The 20,092-nt window shown below is 44.6% G+C and overlaps 1 protein-coding gene across 7 annotated transcripts; it reads left to right on the forward strand.

The window, feature by feature from the left end:
* Positions 1-449: 449 nt before the first annotated feature.
* On the forward strand, positions 450-17,291 carry picalmb (phosphatidylinositol binding clathrin assembly protein b). Of its 7 annotated transcripts, none has more exons than XM_080006397.1 (23): positions 450-966; positions 5,172-5,314; positions 5,543-5,618; positions 6,014-6,116; positions 6,358-6,451; positions 6,654-6,765; positions 6,886-6,992; positions 7,098-7,139; positions 8,562-8,647; positions 8,980-9,103; positions 9,206-9,339; positions 9,832-9,932; positions 10,140-10,292; positions 10,720-10,803; positions 11,113-11,205; positions 12,050-12,160; positions 12,795-12,920; positions 13,249-13,279; positions 13,412-13,511; positions 13,673-13,732; positions 14,316-14,420; positions 15,755-15,861; positions 16,710-17,291. In XM_080006397.1, the coding sequence occupies exons 1-22, from the start codon at positions 837-839 to the stop codon at positions 15,845-15,847; spliced, it is 2,208 nt and encodes a 735-aa protein (XP_079862523.1). In that variant the 5' UTR covers positions 450-836; the 3' UTR covers positions 15,848-15,861; positions 16,710-17,291. The 7 variants fall into 7 exon arrangements, with proteins under 7 accessions (XP_079862523.1, XP_079862521.1, XP_079862527.1 ...); XM_080006395.1 differs by having other exon boundaries at positions 15,765-15,861; XM_080006401.1 differs by having other exon boundaries at positions 9,212-9,339.
* The last annotated feature ends 2,801 nt before the right edge of the window (positions 17,292-20,092 follow it).

The raw sequence follows: 20,092 nt of genomic DNA on the forward strand, positions 1-20,092 counted from the left end.
CGCTGTTCATTTCTCTGCTGATTTTCCACTCTGATATTCAAGCGTTGCTATTATCATGCAATTTAGAAATCCAGTCGTCATGGAAACGCTTGTAAACATATTGAATAGGTAGCGCTGTCTTTGTGACATCACAAAGAGCACCTGAGAAAGAAAATCAGTTTTGAATGTGATGCATTCTTTATTTTAAATTTTTTTTTTACCTTATTTTTCGTGTAAAAATATCACTATTGTGACGTTATTCGATGGTTGTCACGATCACATTTAAATAAGTATTTGTACAAATAAATATTATCAATAAAATAAAATAAAAAAACCACTTAGTACGGGAAGCCGGTAGGGTCAAACCGGTCTCCGCGACGTTCTACGTCATCCGCCCCAGCCCTGGTGGAGAGCCGAGCAGGCCCGCCATTTCCCTGAATGCCCGTAGCGCTTTAAAGGCAGCAGCAGCAGCAGACACCCGGGGATCCAGAGAGGCACAGCGGGATGAGCGATACGCAGAGGCGGGGGTCGGATGAGTCAGCAAGCGGACCCGGTGCCAAATCGAACGCCACATCTTCATGAAATCTGATTCGGTTGAGCGAAAGCGCACTTTGAATTCGGGGCGATTTTGTGCCAGGTCGCTGTTCTTTTATTCCGCCCTCCGCTGGCCCTGGTCGTCTCTCGCTCGGCTCTTTTTATTTTTTAGTTGTATTTGTTTTAATTTTATTTTTCGACACGGGGGCCTCTGTGTAGGAGACCGCAGCTTTTTTTTTTAGCTATTATCACTCCTCATTTCGAGCGACCGGAGACTATATTGCGCGTATTAGAGCTTCTTTGTTGCGTCCATAAAAGCGAAGATGTCGGGGCAGAGCATTACGGACCGGATCACCGCAGCCCAGCACAGTGTGGCGGGGTCCGCCGTGTCCAAGACAGTGTGCAAGGCCACCACGCACGAAATCATGGGTCCCAAAAAGAAACATCTGGACTGTGAGTATCGTAGGAAAACGGTCCGACTGTCACCACACACACGAGGAATAACACCGGGGATTGTGACGTTGCGCCGATGACAATGAAAGGCCTCAAAGCCTCGGGATAGACTGTCGCCCGTTTAAATTAAGGGTGGGCCCATAAAACATTATCATTCAAACGACAATGACGATTAAGAAAAAACAGTCGAATATACGCCGAACCCTCTGTTCACATTTTTTTTTTAATATTTACTACAGTCGTTTGCTGTCAAAACCACTTTGTCATTTTTCATAGTTATGTGACCGCATCTGACATCTCCTTAATCTCTGATTAATCTCTTGTTGTTGTTGTTTTTTGTGGGGTTTTTTTAAATATAATTTATTGTGACTTCATCCTAGGTTTATCTGATGTTTGAATACGAGGTGGAATTTACTTAAAAAAAAATCAAGGTTTTTATTGTAATAAGCTCAACAAAACAGTTCGGAAGTAGGTATTGCTGGTTATGAGACCCTTATACATAGAATCACATTGGGATATAATAAATAAATAAAATAAAGTAGTGTTAAAACATTGTAAAAAAAAAAATACATTCAAAACTCGAGGTGTGTGTGTATATATATATCTATATATATAGATAGATATATATATGTGTGTGTGTGTGTGTGTGTGTGTGTATACATATACAAAGCATATATAAATGTATGTACAGCTGATACCATTTACAGTGGAGTTACTTATTCTGGCTGTTAGCAGAAGGGCCCCCATAAGGCCTATTAATAGCTCCATCACTGCTGTACCTGTTTTTAGTTGTCAACATAAGTACTAACTTTGCATACTGTGGTCACGCTGCTGTTACAGTGTTCGGAGCACCTTGTCAGGAACTTATCGAGAGGAATGTTCACGTGAAGCGCGTCTCCTGTTGTGACCGTGATCCTTCTGTGGCAAAACTGTGGTTTATTATCTGGTAATGGCAAGCAGGCCCGGTGCATCACCACTGGGCTTTCTCAAGAGGAAGTAGTCACAGCTGGGTGTTTTCCCGGATTTGACTGGTTCGATGTGAGCATCATACCTTTAATCGTTACATAATCTTGGTCAAAAACACCCCTCCAATGACAGCTGAAAGACACGCACAAACACACACACACACACACACACACACACACACGCACACACACACACGCTTTTTAGTACCCCGTGAGTCCTGCTCTAAAAGTTAATTGTTTTTAGATGCATTCCTTCGGTCTCTGTTCGATTACAGACGTAATTACCATGAATGAAATAGTGCAAAAAACTGTCCTTGGATGCTTAGTTAAGTGGTTATTGTTAAAGGGGCCATCAGTGATTCGTCACACAAACTGACCCAATCTATCAGTAGTTCAACTTATCTGCCTGTTTATGGAACTATACTTTTGATGTATTATTCATCCACAGCAAATCTGTGGGAAAGTCGACCTTCTCTTTTCAAGCTCTGGCAGCTTTCGATCATCTGGTCCGGGTTTGAAACTTGGAAGTGATCTAAAAATGACTGAAAAGGTTATTTATAAACCAATTGACTGGGGCGGTATTTCCAAGACGGGGCGGAACTCTGTGCGACCCGTTTCTCCTTTGCAGCGAACTAGATGCGGAACTAATCCGAGCGTCGCTGTTTTTCTCACGGACAGGTGAGCGAACGCCATGCGGCGTCCGTATGAGCGCTCCGGCTTGCCGTAGAGGGTGCCCTGCCGTTTGCACCTTTCAAAGTTTCGCTCTGGTTGTGCTCTACCTGTTGTGCTGCTTCATGCCTTCTCTGCTTCGGCGGGATGAGCACTCGACCCAAACCCAAACCCAGACCCCGCTGCGAGTCGACACGACTAAAGCTCCGTCCCTCCCACGTGCTCACAGACAACACGCCGCCTGTGCACGACGACGCTGCTCCCTGTCGTTCACAATCCAGTATAATGGAGGATTGTTTAGGTCACTGTCAGGATCAGGCGGATGGGGCCACTTCCATTGTTCTGTCATTCTCTTCGGTGTTGGGGTCCTTTACTCAACCTCATTGGATACAATAACAATTATTGATCAAACTTATATTGTGATTTTTGGCTTCCTGCTGAAGTGTTGCTTCAAACTAAATGGTACAACTTCCTTAGAGTCCGGGTTCGGCTTGCTGTTGTGATTGTGAAATAGCCAAAGGTTGCGACACGGAATAATCTGCTCGCTTGCCATGACAAATAAATGTGACATAGCAAAAACATAAGATGTGGTGTCAGTGCCTCATCCCCCCTGTAGTTCTTATTCTCTCTTCATCTGCCCTCGCTATCTTCTCTGGGTAATTCGGCCATGCTCACTGCTGATTCTCTGGAAGGTTATTCTGTCCTACTTAAAATCCCTCTGCTTTGACTCTGAAAAAAGTCAAATATAGGGCAGAAAGTGAGGCCAATTACGCTGTCAGTCAGATGGCTGCCGTGAATGGCAGGGCCATTAGCCCCCCCGGCTTCTCTGCCCGGGCGTCCACCGGCTAACCAGCGCATAAAGAGGTTTGTTTAGCCAAGATAAAGTATATGGGGAAGGTGCTTTGCATTATCTCGGCTGTAACAGCTCCGGTGCAGTGAGAGACAGACGGGGCGGTTCAAAAAAACTGCGGTAGAGTATCGGTTTCTACTTGTAAAGCACTTTTGAAAGTCCCTTGTTACCACAGAGTCAAAATTACACGGTATATCTGATCACATTGCAACTGCAAGGTGACACTTCCGTGCCCTGAGCATTGGATTTGTTACACACATTACAAACGATTTATACGATACTGAATTGTATACGAAATATTGTTCCAACAAGTATAATTTTCAGACTTGACACTACGGTTAGTGTTCCTTGAATTTAGCTGCTTTCTATACAGTTTACTATTCAATAAGATGCTTTAATAACATTTATCCCACATGGGGAACTAATCTATATATGACATATTTACTGATACTAATTATTGTTTAAGAATTTTGATGCACGCCGTGTGACATGCTATGTGCTAAGTATGAGGCGCAGCAGGCTGTTATGTCCCGTCCGCCAATTCCAGTTTGGGTGTCCAAGCTCGTGTTTGACTTTTTGCCCAAAAAAAAGCTGTCCATCCTTTACACTTGCTTGAATGAAGAGCATTGGAAACATGTTTGAAAGTGAAGTGCAGTGTTATCTCCTTGTCTATAGTCATAACCTAATGCTACACATTCTTCTGGGTAAATATTCAGACTGTCCATGAGCAGCATTTAATCACATTACGAGTGAAACAGTTGGTTTATGTATATGTGTCAGAACGTGTTTGTTTTACGCCAGAGTCAATTCATCAGCCGGTCTGCCACACCAGAGTAATCACATTTGTATAAATAGTTATTAATATACCTCTGAATCTTGGTGTACATGGCATAATAAATACCAATTTTCTTGTGCAATGCCATATCAATTCGCAAGAGCGATTTGGTCTCTAGTCTTGCAACGTTAAGACTAGAGACTAAATTGCTGATTATCTACCGTGTCAAGTACCATGGCACGATATGCAATTCCATAATTTGTTGCTGTTATTTCGTCAGAAGGCTTTATTTGAGGTGCTTGATACGAGCAGCGGTCTCTGGGTGTATTAGGATCAGGAATGGTATGTAAACAACGTGAAAAGGGCAGTTTCAAGCAATTTCAAGTTTTCACTATTCTAGGTGGTCTAACTGGTCAATTATGAAAAAATTGTCAGTTCATATAATAATGGTGGCTCCATCATTTAGAATACTCTTGTAAATAAAAATCTATCGCTTTTGTTAGAGCTGGACGATATATTGACATAATATCGATATGATATGAGACTGGATATCGTCTTTGATTTTGGTTATTGTTGTGATACAGTTGAGTATTGTCTTTTTGGCTGCGTTGCGTTACAGTCGAGTGATGCAACTTTTTGAACTTCATATCAACCGCCTGCTTGCTCATTATCTCATTACTAACAATTGTTTCTCAAATATTTCTTGTGTGTGAATATCTCACGAAAAACGCCAATTGAAACCACACTCCAATCCACAAGATATCAACAAATTATGAATGTTGAGATTTTCGTCAAAGAAGATTGTGATATTTGATTGAGTCACTACCACCCAGCCCTTCGTTCATGTGAGGATCACCACCATCCTGAATATTGAGTGATCTATGTCCCTGACTCTGTGTGACTGTTGGTCCTTGAAGCGCTGAGCCTGTTCCCTCCCTTCCCTCAGATTTGATCCACTGCACCAACGAGATGAACGTCAACATTCCTCAGCTGGCTGACTCACTATTCGAGAGGACTACCAACACGAGCTGGGTGGTGGTCTTCAAGTCACTTATCACCACACACCACCTCATGGTCTACGGCAATGAGGTGAGCGGATGGAGTGCGGAAGGAGAAGGCGTGAACGCAAAACGGTCACTCCCACTAATCAACCCATCGCAGGCGTCGGACAGCGCCGTTAATAACGAAAAATCAAATGAATCCCATCATGACTATGTACAGTTTATACTTAAAAACGTATATACTAAATACCAGTTCATTATTTGGACTACAATTTGACTAAACATTATTTTGTCAAACCTCTTTCTCCAAATACAGCGTTTTGTCCAGTACCTGGCTTCAAGGAATACACTATTCAACCTCAGTAACTTTTTGGACAAAAGTGGTTTACAAGGTAAGATTCTGTTGATTCCTCCCTGTTCGGCTCAGATTATATGCAACTTTATTGGCCTCCGGAGGAAATACACTTAGTAGAGATATACAAATTACATACAAAGAAAATTGGGGAAAACGGCTGATGCTTACTGACTCCCGTCCTTTATATTCCAAGAGATTCAAGAGGTTTATTTCTCACATACATATACATACATTCATACATCTATGCAGTGAATAGAGTGATGTATATTAGTACATTTTAAACTAGTAAATGTAAATTGTGCAGCATTTATTTGCATTGTGTAGTCGTGCATATGCGGCTTAATAATATAAACAGGTAACGCATGTTGGAAGTATTTTGCTTTGTTATTTTACGAATCAACTTCATTATTAACTGCTGCCTTTCCTCTGCAGGGTATGACATGTCGACGTTTATCAGGAGGTACAGTCGATACCTGAACGAAAAAGCAGTTTCCTACAGACAGGTGGCCTTTGACTTTACTAAAGTAAAGCGAGGGTACGTACTTCAACGACCCCGCCCTTTTATTTTATCGTCCTTTTTACGCACCACACACACACACCATTTTGCATGCGATGTTTCTAACCTTCAGTCCCCCAAAAAAAAGAAAAACGTTGAAACGTCACCCGTGTGTTCTAGCATCTGATCGCATTTTCCCCCGTTTCTCCCTCTTCCCTTTCTCTCTCTCTCTCTCTCTCTCTCTCTCACTCGACCCGACATTGCCCACGTGTCCGTGCAGAGTGGAGGGCGTGATGAGGACCATGAATACGGAAAAGTTGCTGAAGACCGTTCCCATTATTCAAAACCAGATGGACGCCCTGCTCGATTTCAATGTGAGTTTGAGGTGAAGCCGCCGCCCTCATCCGGTGCGGCCGACGTCAATGATTACAGCCCTCGTCCCTGCGCTTTTATTTATTTATTTATTTATTTGTTTGTTTATTTTTCTTCCGCTGGGCTTATTGTGAGACGGGCGCACAAGTGCAATACAAATTATTGCCGTCCTGTTGGTGAATGTGGTGTTTTGTTTTCCCGCAGGTCAATGCCAATGAGCTCACCAACGGAGTCATCAACGCTGCCTTCATGCTGCTCTTCAAAGACTCCATCCGGCTCTTTGCCGCCTACAACGAAGGCATCATCAACCTGCTTGGTACCCAACTCCCTTTTTTTTTTTTTTGTCAATACACTAATCCCGCGTGATACTTGAATTACCTATTTGTTCTTCGTACCAAAAGCCTAACGAGCACAACCCGTTTCCAAACCAACTCAGAAAAGTACTTTGACATGAAGAAGACCCAGTGTAAAGAAGGCCTGGACATCTACAAGAAGTTCCTCACCCGCATGACCCGCATATCAGAGTTCCTCAAAGTAGCCGAGGTACATTGCTGCTTACTCTCCGTCGTCAAGAGGTTTGAGTCCCTCACTCGACCGGGAATACTGTGTGAGTAACCGGAGATTTGTGTTTTTTATTTTTTCTCACAGCAGGTGGGAATTGATCGAGGAGACATTCCAGACCTTTCTCAGGTGAGCGTTGGCTTGACTCTGGAGCTAGGAACCCGGTAGTACACCTACTAGAAATGTAGAGCTCAAGGTTTCCTTTCTTTTGCTCTCTCGCTCTCTCTCTCTGTCTCTCTCTCTGTCTCTCTCTCTCTCGCTCTCTCTCGCCCATTTTGCCACTTTTATCTCTATGTATTCAAACCCTCTTTAAACAGTTGTGTCACCGTATCTAAATATATGCTCCACCCTGCACAAACACTCTTTTAAGATAAGACACTTTTTGCACGACGTCCTCTCTTAGTGCATGTCGCCGATAGAAGCCTTCTTGTTCTTGTTTTTTTTTTTTTTTTTTTTTTTTCTTTTTTCTTCTTTGTCTCCTTAACATTCGACCTCTTCTCCCCTTTAACTACAGTAAATAAAGGTGATAAGATAGCCTGCTGAGGATGTAGTCGCGGCCGTTCTGCGTAGTTTCAGTGAGCCAAAGTGCACATATTAAAGATGTGAACCCCAAGCAGACGTCCCTCAAACCCTCTCCCCCGACGATCGGCGGTTCGAGCTCAGTCACTGAGAGTCAACACTGGAGCTGTCGAAATTATAACACAATTGCAGTTATTTGGCCGAACCGCAATCAATCTGCAAAATCGTTAAAATTATGTTTTTTACGATGCCAATAAATGGCTCTTCTTCATAAGGTGTATTTGTATTATTATAAGGTAATGCTATGATAGTGGCATAAAACAAACAAAGTCAATTAGGTTGTTGATCGCAATTATCGGTACACTCAGCTCAGTCTTGTGATGGTGGACGTAGTCAACACCTTTATGTTCTGTATTTTCCCCTTATCTTTCCACTTTAGTTCACAGTTTGTGTAAGTACTATCATTTCACTCTTCTTCAGTGTCTGTGACTTGCATTAGTGTCGTCTGGCATGCCTCCACTCCCGTCTCGGCCATTGTTGTGGTGAAAACAGTAGAAGGATTAAATGAGCTCTCTCCCCCTGTGGTAGGTTACATGTCCACTGCCTTCCATGCAGCATAATCCTGTAAAGTCGTGCTCGGGCGCGGTCACTTCAACAACGGCCAGGTTGTTGGAAGTGCCCGTGGCGCCTCATTTCACACCAGTGTTGTTCTCTCTCGCTCATGCTAAATGGCTTCTCGAGTGGAATGCAATCATCGATCAGTGGTGGGCAACCCACATTCCCCGACACTGTGCCACTTCAGGACCAAAATTGACCCACATGCACAGCGTGCGGCCAAAATGGCAGAGATGAATTAGCCGGCTTTTAAGCTGGCTCGAGCTCAGTGTTGTGGTAGTTTGGTGTCTGGCTGTGTCCTAATTTAGAAAAAAAAAAACTGCCGTTGCCCACCGCTGCCTCACGCGGTCTCGATGTCCAAACGCTGTGATGTTTCGGTGTGAACCGCCTGCCGACTCAGTGTCCTCTCCGCCACAGGCTCCCAGCAGCCTCCTGGAAGCTCTGGAGCAGCACTTGGCCTCCTTAGAGGGCAAGAAGGTCAAAGACTCCACCGCTGCCAGCAGGTAGGCTGCCGCTCTCTGTCTGGGATTCCTTTCCGGCAGCTTGTAATATTGAAATTGTAATAACAGCGATGCTTTGTTTGGAAGTCACGCAATCGTTTCCGCTTCAGCCCCAGCATAGTTACAAATGAATTGAGATATTTGATTTTCTGTTTAGGACTGAATTTGCAATGCACATCAGATGGTGTATAAATGTATGACATGTCAAAATATCAGTACAGAACCACATCTTGGGTCATTTCATTACGTATCGGATCGTGACCCTTTGTGTGAGCCCCAGCCCTAATGTGCAGTATCCAAAGAAAACAAATGTGTGTTATGTCCTGTGTCTTCAGGGCCAGCACTCTGTCCAACGCCGTGTCGTCGCTGGCGAGCACGGGGATGTCCTTCACCAAAGTGGACGAGCGGGAGAAGCAGGCGGCTCTGGAGGAGGAGCAGGCCCGTCTTAAAGCCCTGAAGGTACCGCCATTCGACCGCGAACACGGCCCCCATCAGGGGCGTTTTGTTTTTTTGCCTGTTTTTTTTTTTGCGCACGCTGACGTCGGGGCTGTTTCCACTCAGGAACAGAGGCTGAAGGAGCTCTCCAAAAGGCCTTCCTTTGCCACTACCGACACTTCGCCCATTTCCACCACCGGGGGCACCATCAGCACGGCGCCGGCCATCGACCTCTTCTCCACGCCAAGCTGCTCCAACGGGTGTGACCTTGGGTTTTGGATCCTAGGATGAATTTTAGGGATTACAATGGGAATTATTTAACTATATCTTCATCGTCATCAATTTGTAAATTTGTTTTTATCCATTGTCCTTAAAATTATTATTATTTTTAAATTAGGCGATAAAAGTCATTAAATAGTCTTAAATTCAGATTTGTGAGATTTAAACATATCATTATCAGATTTGATTCTAATCCTTATATTTATTAGACGTTCTTCTGCATCAGAGTGAGCATTTCTGATGTTATACATATAATGCTTACCACTGAACCTAATACGACTGGGAAAATACCTATTCTAGATGAAACCACTCTGTACTTACTCGTACTTACCTCTGTATGAAGTTCTGTGGGGGGGGGGAAAACAAAAACGTTTATATTTATTCCAGTTCCTAATCACTGAGCCCTGTCCTACCTAATACTTAGCTCTCTGATCCAAATACCTGCACATAACATCCGTTTTCCCATTCCGCAGTGCTTTAAAGATGGAGAGTGACCTGTTTGATCTCCAGTCCACCTTCCAGGCCTCCATGCAGCCTGGCTCCGCCGGGATGCCGGTGGCCACGCCATGGGCAGGTGAGGGGCTCTCTCTCTCTCTCTCCCCCGTCGACGGTCATGTTTTCTGTTGATTGTTTTTTTTACGCATGCTCTCTTGACTCTCCCGTCTGACTCTGATGTCCTCCTCTTCTTTTTTTTCCCCCCTTCTCCTCCTCCTCCTCCTCCTCCTTTCTTTGATGTCCTGTCTGTTTTTCTCTCGTGTCCTCTCTCCTCTGCCTGCCTCAGATCCTTTCACCTCCGCTGAAGCTGGAGACGACTCCATGCCAAACCTTAACCCTTTCCTCTCGAAACTCGTTGTCGATGCCGCTCACTTACCCGTCGTGTCTTCGGACGGCGTTAGCTTTTCCTCTAGGACGTCCAGTCATGAAATGTTTGGTGGTAAAAGGCATTTTTATTTTTATTTTTTTTGTGTCTCCTCAAATGTTTCCCCCTTGTATTCCCGGTTGACAAGCATGTCTTTTTCTAAGTTGCATGATTAATGTTAAGGTTAGTTTTGAATGTTAATCGCCTCGTTCGGCAAAAGGTCACGGCCGATCAGCTCTGTCTTCCTTGTCCGTCTCTTACGTATCCCGTTGCAATTCGTGTAAAGTTTTAGTTTTGTTTTTTTTGTTTACTGGCGTAGTCCTGTTTACATTTAGCCCTCGGAGAACCAGAAACCAGGACGCTTAAGATTTTCCCGTCTGCTTTGCAGTCGCTCGTCCTGCGGCTCACATCGATGTGGTTGTGTTGTGATAGAAAAGTGCCGTTAGAGCTATAAGTTGACCGTCTGTTCTTCTTTTCACCAACACTATTTTTGATCCCTCAGATCGTTACAATCCCTTTATTGACACAAACTCGTCCGTTTCAACCAATTACAAACGCACAGTGCGGATAGAACACTCCATCTCAGGTACTTTGATGGCTCACCATCCCAGCCTATGTTTCCCAAGCCCCCGGCAAACATAGGCCCATGACCCTGTGTAATCCCAATGGGCCCTTTAATCCCAATGCATTTATGGTAGAAATGTGGATAAAGTTATTCCCTGATCTCCACCCATTAACGTCTCTGTACCATCATTTTAACATTTTTATAGACATTTTAACATCCCCCAACCCCACTTTGATTCGTATTGCTGTGATTCCTGTCGTCCCTTTCCGTCGCTCTGGCCTTGAAATGCCTCTCCTCGCTCTTGTCTTTCTTCCCTGTGGCGTGTTCAAGACTCCTTCTGCGGCCCGGTGTCGGTCGCTCAGCATCTCCCGCACCAGGCTCCTTTCCCCGCTGAGCCCTCTACTGTAGCAGGTCTATTCAGAGGTAAGAGTCTCCAGCACTTTTACTCCACTCCACACCTGCCACGGCTGTAGCCTAAATTGCGTAGGGAGCGCTGCGCAGTTTGACTCGGCTCACATTTATTGTAAAAGGTAGGCTCGCTGTTTTTTTCGACTCGTGCCTAATTTCAATGTTGATTCCCATCGGTGATAACCCGTTCATGGCACCGCAGACGCTTTACTTTTGGGAAACGTTCTACTCTGCTGCATCTTCTCACTGTGCTTAAATGCAGTCAATCTGGCAACCTTTTAAGCCTTAAATACAAATGAATTTGCCTTTATGAAAACGGGAAGCTAACTATACCAGTGGGATCGTCACGCTTTGGATGCACTGTAGCAATTGCGAAAAATTGTTCTCAATAAAATGTGATGTTGCTGTTATTCAAAAATATGTTTCAAAAAATACACCTAAGACACGTGTGACTGTTATGTGAACTTCCTGTTTTTGAAAAGGAGATTTTACGTTTTCAACCCTTGAACGTTTGCCCCATTGGACTGCATTTAAGCACAGTGAGAAGCTGCAGCAGAGTGGTAAGTTTCTGATTAGTACAGCGTTCAGTGAGGTAGTGGCAATGGACAGGTTGCAAATGATGGAAAGCAGCATAATAAGTCCCAGGCTGAAAAATAGAGAAGTTACGCTTTAAGATCATCTGTCTCACCCTTGAAAATGCATGAAGTGACAGACGGACTTTATTTTAAGAGGCCATAAGTAAACCCGAGCGGTGCGGTTCCAGGCGGTGTTTGCATGTACACAGGATTATTTGGATGTGAATTAGTCGCCGTGGTGTTTGTTCTCTGAAGTTGCCCGTCTCCTGGTCTCTTTTTCCAAGGATACTCGACGCCACAGGGCCCCCCCCAGCAGAGTGCGGGGGGACTCCAAGTGGATTTTGAGTCTGTGTTTGGAGCCAAAGCGGCAGGCGGTAATGGCCTGAATTCGGACGGTGAGGACATAAAATCCTTGAAATTGTAAGCAGTTTAGTGTGTAGGGCTTACAGGTCTCTCTGTGCGCGCGTCCTAGAGGGAGAACCGCGCAGGATCCCCGTCTTGTGTGTTATCTGCTGCTCTGTGGTGGGAACAAAAATGGTGATGTCAGACAGAGGCTTAGCGTCGAAGATTAAAAAAAGAGCAGTCTGAATTGCATCACAGTGGGATTTGATTGTGGGTATTGATACTATAACAAGCTTGGAAATATTATTTTACCACTATATATTATTATTAATAAGCCAATAAGACCACAAATATTGTTAATTTGAGATCTGCAAATTCAGCCTATACATTGCACTGTTAATAGGGCACTTTTTATAACACAAGCTGTCAATCAAGAGGCAAAACGGTGCTAAATTGAGTTTTAGCTGTTTACTGGTCAGTACTTTTTTGTCTTTTTGATGATAGCTCACATTATTTAGATATTTCTCTATTACAAACACAACTTCATTTTGCCGTGTTTTGTATTCGTCAATTCCATTTTAAAAAGGTAGAAGCGCGAGCTGAGATAACATGTATAAAATGTCTTGAAGTCTGTATTCTAAAACGACGATGCGTTATTAATTTTCTTCTCGTCGTTTCTCTCGTCAGATCTGGCGGGGGGCATTCTGAAGCCCACCCTGGCGGGCTCCACCCAGGGCCTGTGCTTGGGAGGCCCGCAGCCAGACAAGCTGGTGTCGGACGACCTTGACTCCTCCCTGGCCAACCTTGTGGGCAGTCAGTATCAGCCTGTTATTTCTGTGCCCCGTTTCAGAGCTCTCACCGATCGCGGTGATCGTTTTTTCCTTCCCATTACGATTTCACAACGGCACCTGTTTCTGTTGAAATGTTTGGGGCGGGTCTTTTTTTATTATTATTATTATTTTTTTTTTAAGTTAGAGTGCTACTTCAGAACATTCACGGGGAGGGGGGGAGGGAATGCTAAGAAAAGATTCTTGTGGGAATCGTATCACATCTTACATAAACTACGGCCACAGAATTTCACTTCCAGGCAAATAGTTGTGCACTGACATCTAACATCTGCCCTGTGGGTTTCTTTTTTTAGACCTTGGCATTGGAAACGGCACAGCTAAAAAGTAAGTGATACAGCATTTATATACGTACGCGCCGCCCGGCCTTATTTACAGCGTAGCGACCGACAACAAACACAGCGGCATTGTGCTGCGTATCCAGGGTCGGTACTAATATTAAACCGTCTTAATCTACAGTGACATCAACTGGAGCCAGCCCGGCGAGAAGAGACTGACTGGCGGAACCAACTGGCAGCCCAAGGCGGCGCCCACCACGACCTGGAACCCCGTCTCCATGGTAACGCTCGCAGCCCCTCTCCCCGCCGCGGGTCCCGCCGGCCTGGCGAGCTCGCCTGTGATAGAACACTGCTCTCCTCCTTAATGACGTGGCCATCCTTCTTCTTGACTGTCCAAATTTCCACTGTGGCACTTCTCATCGGCCTGCTTGTGTCTCCGCAGCCCCAGTCCGTCATGGCCTTCCCCGCCACCACGCCAACGAGCATGATGGGATATGGCATGGTCAGTATGATGGCAAATGTGTGTCTGTGTGCCACATGGAATCACTCGCTGTCGTCGTATTTGCTCGTCACTTCTTATATTTGGCCCCAAGCTAAAGATATCCAAGGCCCCTGTGAGTCAGTGCAGAGCCTCAGATCTCGTGACGGTCCCCATCTGGCTGGTTTAAAATCTGCATTATTTCAAACCAATATATTATTAAAGTGGAAATTCATAAGATCATCTGTGTTGTGTGGAGTACACTACAAGTCCCAGAATTCCATTCCCAACAGCAACATTTTAAGTCTTTGACATTATTTTCCAGAAAGCATGCCTTCTCCCCATAGATTGACCCCGCCACTGATAATAGAGACAGCATATAAAGGAGCATAAGCATAACTCAAACACACACACACACATCACAGCACATTGAATGGTTTCTTAAAAAGGGCAAACAAAAAATAGTATCAAATATGGGTTGAGGATTTTTCAACAAAATAATATTATGGATTACCGCTTCCAGGATTTGATATTTTTCGATTTATTTACAGTAGAAGTGGATACTGAAAGATGTTAAATGCTAAATGACTAACCCTTTCTGCTACAGCCACCACAGATGGGCTCCATGGGGATGATGAACCAGCCCACGATGATGTACACGCAGCCTGTGATGAGGCCTCCCAATCCCTTTGGTTCTGTGTCCAGTGCTCAGGTGGGCGCACGCTCTGCCCAAAATGTCAACCTGCTCTTTCACAGTGGCAGTGTTAGTCTGGAAAGATAGAGGGTTCTCCATTGCTTTGTGATAACAAGTTGCGAAAGCCCGACTGTGATTAGGGCCTGGAATTATCTTTTAAATATTTCCAGTATCAGTTTTGTTACACCAGAAATACTGGATTAAAGGTCATATTCTGCTTTTATATATATGTGTGTGTGTGTGTGTGTGTGTGTGTGTGTGTGTGTGTGTGTGTGTGTGTGTATGTGTATGTGTATGTGTATGTGTATGTGTATGTGTATGTGTATGTGTGTGTGTGTGTGTGTGTGTGTGTGTGTGTGTGTGTGTGTGCGCGCGCGTGTAAACTTGTACAAGATTACAAAAATCAATTTGAAAGGAAAACAGTACTTTTAACCAGTATTTTTTCATCACTGCTTTGTCCTTAAACAAAAAAGACAATGACAATGCACATGTTCCTTTACCTTTACCTTTACTTTTATCTTTCACTCGCTGACACTGAAGAAACTCACTACAGTGGAACCTCGCATTACGAGTTTAATTCGTTCCATGACCGAGCTCGTTTTACGATATGCTCGTTTTACAAATGAATTTTCCCCCTTGAAATTAATTGAAATATAATCAATCCGTTCCAAGTCCCAAAAATCTTTTTTTGTGGGTTTTAAAACAGAAAAGGTGTAGTTACACTACACGCGTTCCTTTTTCATGTTTATCAAGCAATAGACGCACAAAACTAAATGAAAAACACTGGGAAAACACAATAGGGATGCTTCCACAACGAGATATCCGCGTGAACTGAGCGAGCGGTGGCCACGCTTGTCGGGAGAGTGCGAGCCTAGCGGTCGCTGTATAAACCCCTCGTAAAACAAGACAAATTTGCACGAACAAATTACTCGTTAACTGGTACACTCATAATACGAGGTTCCACTGTACTTTGCTATTTAGATTTAAGTTCAACGCCACAGAAGTGCCAGTGCCATGACAACAACACGTTTTGATCCCCATCCTAGTGTTCCGTGTGGATAGCGCTTTCCTTGTGATGATGACACTTTTACTCACGGGCTCTTTTACTCCCCCGAGAGAGGGGCCAAATCTGTCAGCCATCAACTTCCTCATGACTCCTCCCCCTTGCCCCCCTACACCCACCCACCCACCCCACCTCTCTTTTTTTTTTTTTTTTTTTTTTTTTTTGTTTCTCAACCTATCTTTCATTTCGTCACGACTCTTAACCATTCCTGACTAATCTCTCCACTCGGCTCTTTTTTACTGACTGTGTGACTTCTCCTCTGGTCTCCCCGCTGTCCCTCCTGACGTAGCCCTCCGCAGCCTCTAGTCCTTCCAGCCAGAGTCCTCTCCGAGCCCCCGGACAGGACCCATTTGCACAGCTCTCTCTCAAGGATTTCTTGTAGAATCGTCTCTTTAGGTACAGCATGACCTTTGCTTGCGGATGCACCTGCATGCACCGCCTGCCCGATTGACAATGCTCCCTCTCTTCTTGTCTTTTTACTGTTTCCCTTTTCTGCGCATGAACTTGCCGTCATCCTCATCTCGATCAAACTGTTTAATTCTTCGCTCTTTTTTTATGGCCTACCGCTCAAAATCTGCTGCCTCTCTTTTGCCTGCATATCTTGGGTAAAGATTTTGATCTCGAGCCTTTTTACATTTCCGCTAAATTTTCAATCACATTCATTTTCAATTGCACTGGTCAATTGGTGGCTATTGGCCCAGTTTAAACCGGGGGCTCTCAAACTGGGCTCTGTGGCCCCCTAGCTGTAATTTAACAAAATGCAGGGAGTCCACAGGAAAAATATTAGATTTTCTTTGTTTAATTTATTGTTTAACATGTTCAGATTCTGAATGTGAATCGAAATATATATATTTGAAAAATATATATATTGTGTAAAACAATGAGATAAATATGTAATAATGAAATTACATAGATGTATTATTTTTTATATCATTCATTATATAGAGATATTTAATCAACTCCATGAATGACATGGAGTTTTTCCTGTGATATTTCCCACTAAGTTAAATCTGAAACCACATGGCAGTCAATTGTAGGCCGATAAAGTATATATAGAAAGTTTGTCAACCCCTGGTTTAAGCAAATCTATCTATTTTTCACATCTTTTATGCACACATTAATTGTAGACAGTCTGAAAGATCAACGTCTTCTTATTTTCCTTGTGCAAACTTTCTATTTTAGCCTTCGCAGCGGCCCTGGATCGGCCAGGTTCTAATCACACTTTGTCCTCTGCCTCCCGACAGATGCAGTTCATGTAACATGAAGGAAGTGTCTCTTGGAAAGATGAAGCACTTAGCAGCAAACGCTTTGTCCTCGTTGCCGTCAAAACTCTTGTCAGAGCAACACACACACACACACACCCGCGCCCCTCAAACGCCAACACGTCAAGAACATAATGGTGCAAAAGACTGTCAGAAACCATGGCAACCCGTGTCCCAGATGACATTTGGAGAAAACCCAATCCCCCGTTATTCTGTAATTTGTCCCAAGACATCCAGTGATGCTGCTGCTGTCCAGCCCCGCCTGCCACACACCCAACTACCCCACCCCTACCCCCCGCCATGAGGACCCCCGCGGCCATTTTACACCCGTAACGATAGATCATCAGGATCTAGGATCCAGGATACCGTGGTGGTACGTAGAAGCCGAGGGTGGAGGAGATGGAGATGGAGGTGATGGTGGGTGGTGGGAGGATAATAACAGGAGTCCCTTCCCTCCCTCTCCATTTCTTAGTTATTTAACTGTCACTGAGTAGTGATGATGCTAATGACGTTTACACCCGTTTTAGTTTTTTGTCTTTTTTACCGTGTTTACAGTAGACATTCCTTGTGTGTTGTTTGTATTTATTTATGATTATTGGTTTAAGATTTTTGGGGGGGAGGGAGGGGGTGGGGGTTTAAAATCTACCGTACATTGAACACCTGTGGGAGTGCTTCACCGTTAATCATGGATCTCAGACTATTGTTGAGGTAGTGTTAAAAAAAAAACAAGAAAAAAAAGATGATGATAATGATGATGATGATAATAATAATAATAGCAATTATATTAAATGACACCTATTAAGCGGAATGATAGAGCACTAAATATTCTCAGAGTTTTGTGTTAAGAACAATTTTTACTAGACAATAACGAAAAAAGCATAAAAAAAACAAAAAATGATTTCACCATCTCTCCGTTGTACTCCCCAAAAGTACAGGGCTTAGAGCTCGAGTGAGTGACCTACAGTATATAGACGATTCTGTGCCTAGGGTTTTTTGCAATGGAACAACTTTCTGTCTAGTCGGATGGGGCGGGTGGAAGGGTGGGCGGCGATGGAAAGGAGGAAGAAAAAAAACAAAAAAAAAAAACCACTTCACCCACGATTCTGAGGCGTCATACTGGGGGTGGGGGCTGGGTGGCGGGGCGTGGTGGGCTCCATTTTGCTTTAAGCTTGGCATGCCATCGACTCACTGACCGTACTCATGGCTGCCTTTTACTCTGAATGTGAAGGAGTTGTCTTCATGTTGCACACATCTTTCTACACGAAGCCGCAGAGGGCGGGTGGATGGACGGGTAGTGATGGAGGAGAGAAAGTGGGGGGTGGGCGTGGGGGGCAGGTGCGAGGGGGGGGGGGGGGGGTGGGGGGTCACAGTTTTGATGTAAATTTTAATTGTATAAAGATCCAGAGGAACAGGGTGGAGTGGAGCGCTGTTGATCGGCGCTCTTGTGTGTATATATATTAAAAAAAACAAAAACTTGACTGTTGGTCAGGCGTGGAGTGAAAGATGTATGAAATATGAAAGCAATTCAATCAAATTTGACTCTACCTAAGTTTGATTCAGGATATTCTCTGCGTTTGTCTCACGCAGCTATTTTTCTTTATGTAATTAGAATGTGTAGCAGACAATGACTGAGGTCTTTTTTCTTTCTTTTTCAAATAAAGAGCAGCTTCCACAAAGTGCTTTTGGTTTATTTTGTGTCCTTACGTTGTGATTTTTTTATAGGCCCCGGAAGTCAAAGGCAGTCGCTTGCCGTATTATTTAATAAGAGATCTTTTTTCTTTTTTCAATTTACTTTTTGGAGATTTGTAGTTATTGTGTATACAGCATATTTATCCATCCATCCATTTTCTAACCCACTTGCTGGTCATGGTTGCAGTGGCAGGTCAAACAGAGCAGCCCAGATGCCCCTTTCCCGAGCATCTTCCCTTTAGCCATTCCTGGGGATCCCTAGGCTTTCCTTTCCCATGCCAACTGAGAGATGTAATCTCTCTAGTGTGTCCTGGGTCTGCCCCGGGGCCTCCCAGTTGGACATGCCTGGAACACCTCCAAAGGGAGCCTCCTTACTGGACGCCCGAACCACCTCGACTGACTCCTCTGCTCTCCCCTCCCCTCTTTGGATGTGCAGCGGCTGTACTCCGATTTCCTCTCGGATCACGGGAGAGTAAGCCCCGCCACCCTACGGAGAAACCACATTGCAGCCGCTTGTATCCGTGGTCTCATTATTTCAGTCACTACCCATAGCTCTTGACCATAGATGTGGGTGGGAACGAATACCGACTGGTAAATTGAGAGCTTCACCTTGTGTCTCAGCTCTCTCTTCACCACCTGGTCTGGTACAGTGCAAGCATCACTGCAGCCGCTACACCTAACCATCAATCTCCCGATCCCTCTTACCTTCATTTATGAATAAGACCACAAGATACCTGAACTCCTCCACGTGGGGCAGTTGCTCCCACCTCACCTGTAGCGGACACGCCATCTGTTCGTGAGAAGAACCATGGCCTCAGATATGGAGGTGCTGATCCTAATGCAGACCACAATACACTCTGCTGCAAACCGCTCAAATGCGCAACGAGGATCACAGTGTGATGGCGCCAAAAGGACGACATCATCGGCAAATGGCAGCGATGCCACCCTTATGTCACCAAACTGGACACTCTCCAGACCACGGCTACCCCCTTATATACTGTCCATGAAAACCATGAACAGTAGGGGAGACTAGGCGCAACCTTGTCGGAGTCTCGACGCCCACCTTGAACAAGCTTGACTTGTCAAGAATACGGACACATCTTCCACTTTGAGTGTATAAGGACTGAATGGCTCGCAGAAGCGGCCCTGGTGCCAAGTGAACTTATGAAGATCTTTGTTTCAACATGGTGTTTGATATGGGCAATCCATAATTAGCAGTCCATTAACAACCCACTACTCGAATTCAGGTCAGGGAGGACGTTCCTACCAATTACGCCCCTCCAGCTTCCCTCATTGTTGCCAACATGAGCGTTGACGTTTCCTAGTAGGACTATGGAGTCAGTGAGTGGGACCTTCTCCAGCACCCCTCCCACCCTCTCCAAGAAGGCAGAATACTCAGAACTGGCTGAGTATATGCAACTTACAACAGAACTGTTATACGATTGTACCCTTGTACACAATGGTCCCTCATAGTCTTTTCAGGCTTGGCCCGGCTGGGTTACGTGGGTTGCGTGGCCACCAGGTGCTTGCCTGTGAACACCACTCCCAGGCCTGGCTTCGGGAGTGGGTCCCGGTGACCCTGTTAAGGGCAGGGTAAATACGGTCTTCATGTTCACCATGTCATAGGTGTGTTTTGATCATGTTTGTCTGGCTTCTCACCCATGACCTGTTCACCT

The sequence above is a fragment of the Zeus faber genome (genome assembly GCF_960531495.2).
Source record: "Zeus faber genome assembly, chromosome: 9".
Taxonomy (NCBI): Eukaryota; Metazoa; Chordata; class Actinopteri; order Zeiformes; family Zeidae; genus Zeus; species Zeus faber.

Excerpts from the sequence above, each read along its gene's own strand:
- picalmb (XM_080006395.1), top strand. The coding sequence starts at position 837 with ATGTCGGGGCAGAGCATTACGGACCGGATCACCGCAGCCCAGCACAGT. Across the intron at positions 5,315-5,542 it reads TCATGGTCTACGGCAATGAG|CGTTTTGTCCAGTACCTGGC; the intron begins GTGAGCGGATGG and ends CTCCAAATACAG. Across the intron at positions 7,140-8,561 it reads ACATTCCAGACCTTTCTCAG|GCTCCCAGCAGCCTCCTGGA; the intron begins GTGAGCGTTGGC and ends TCTCCGCCACAG.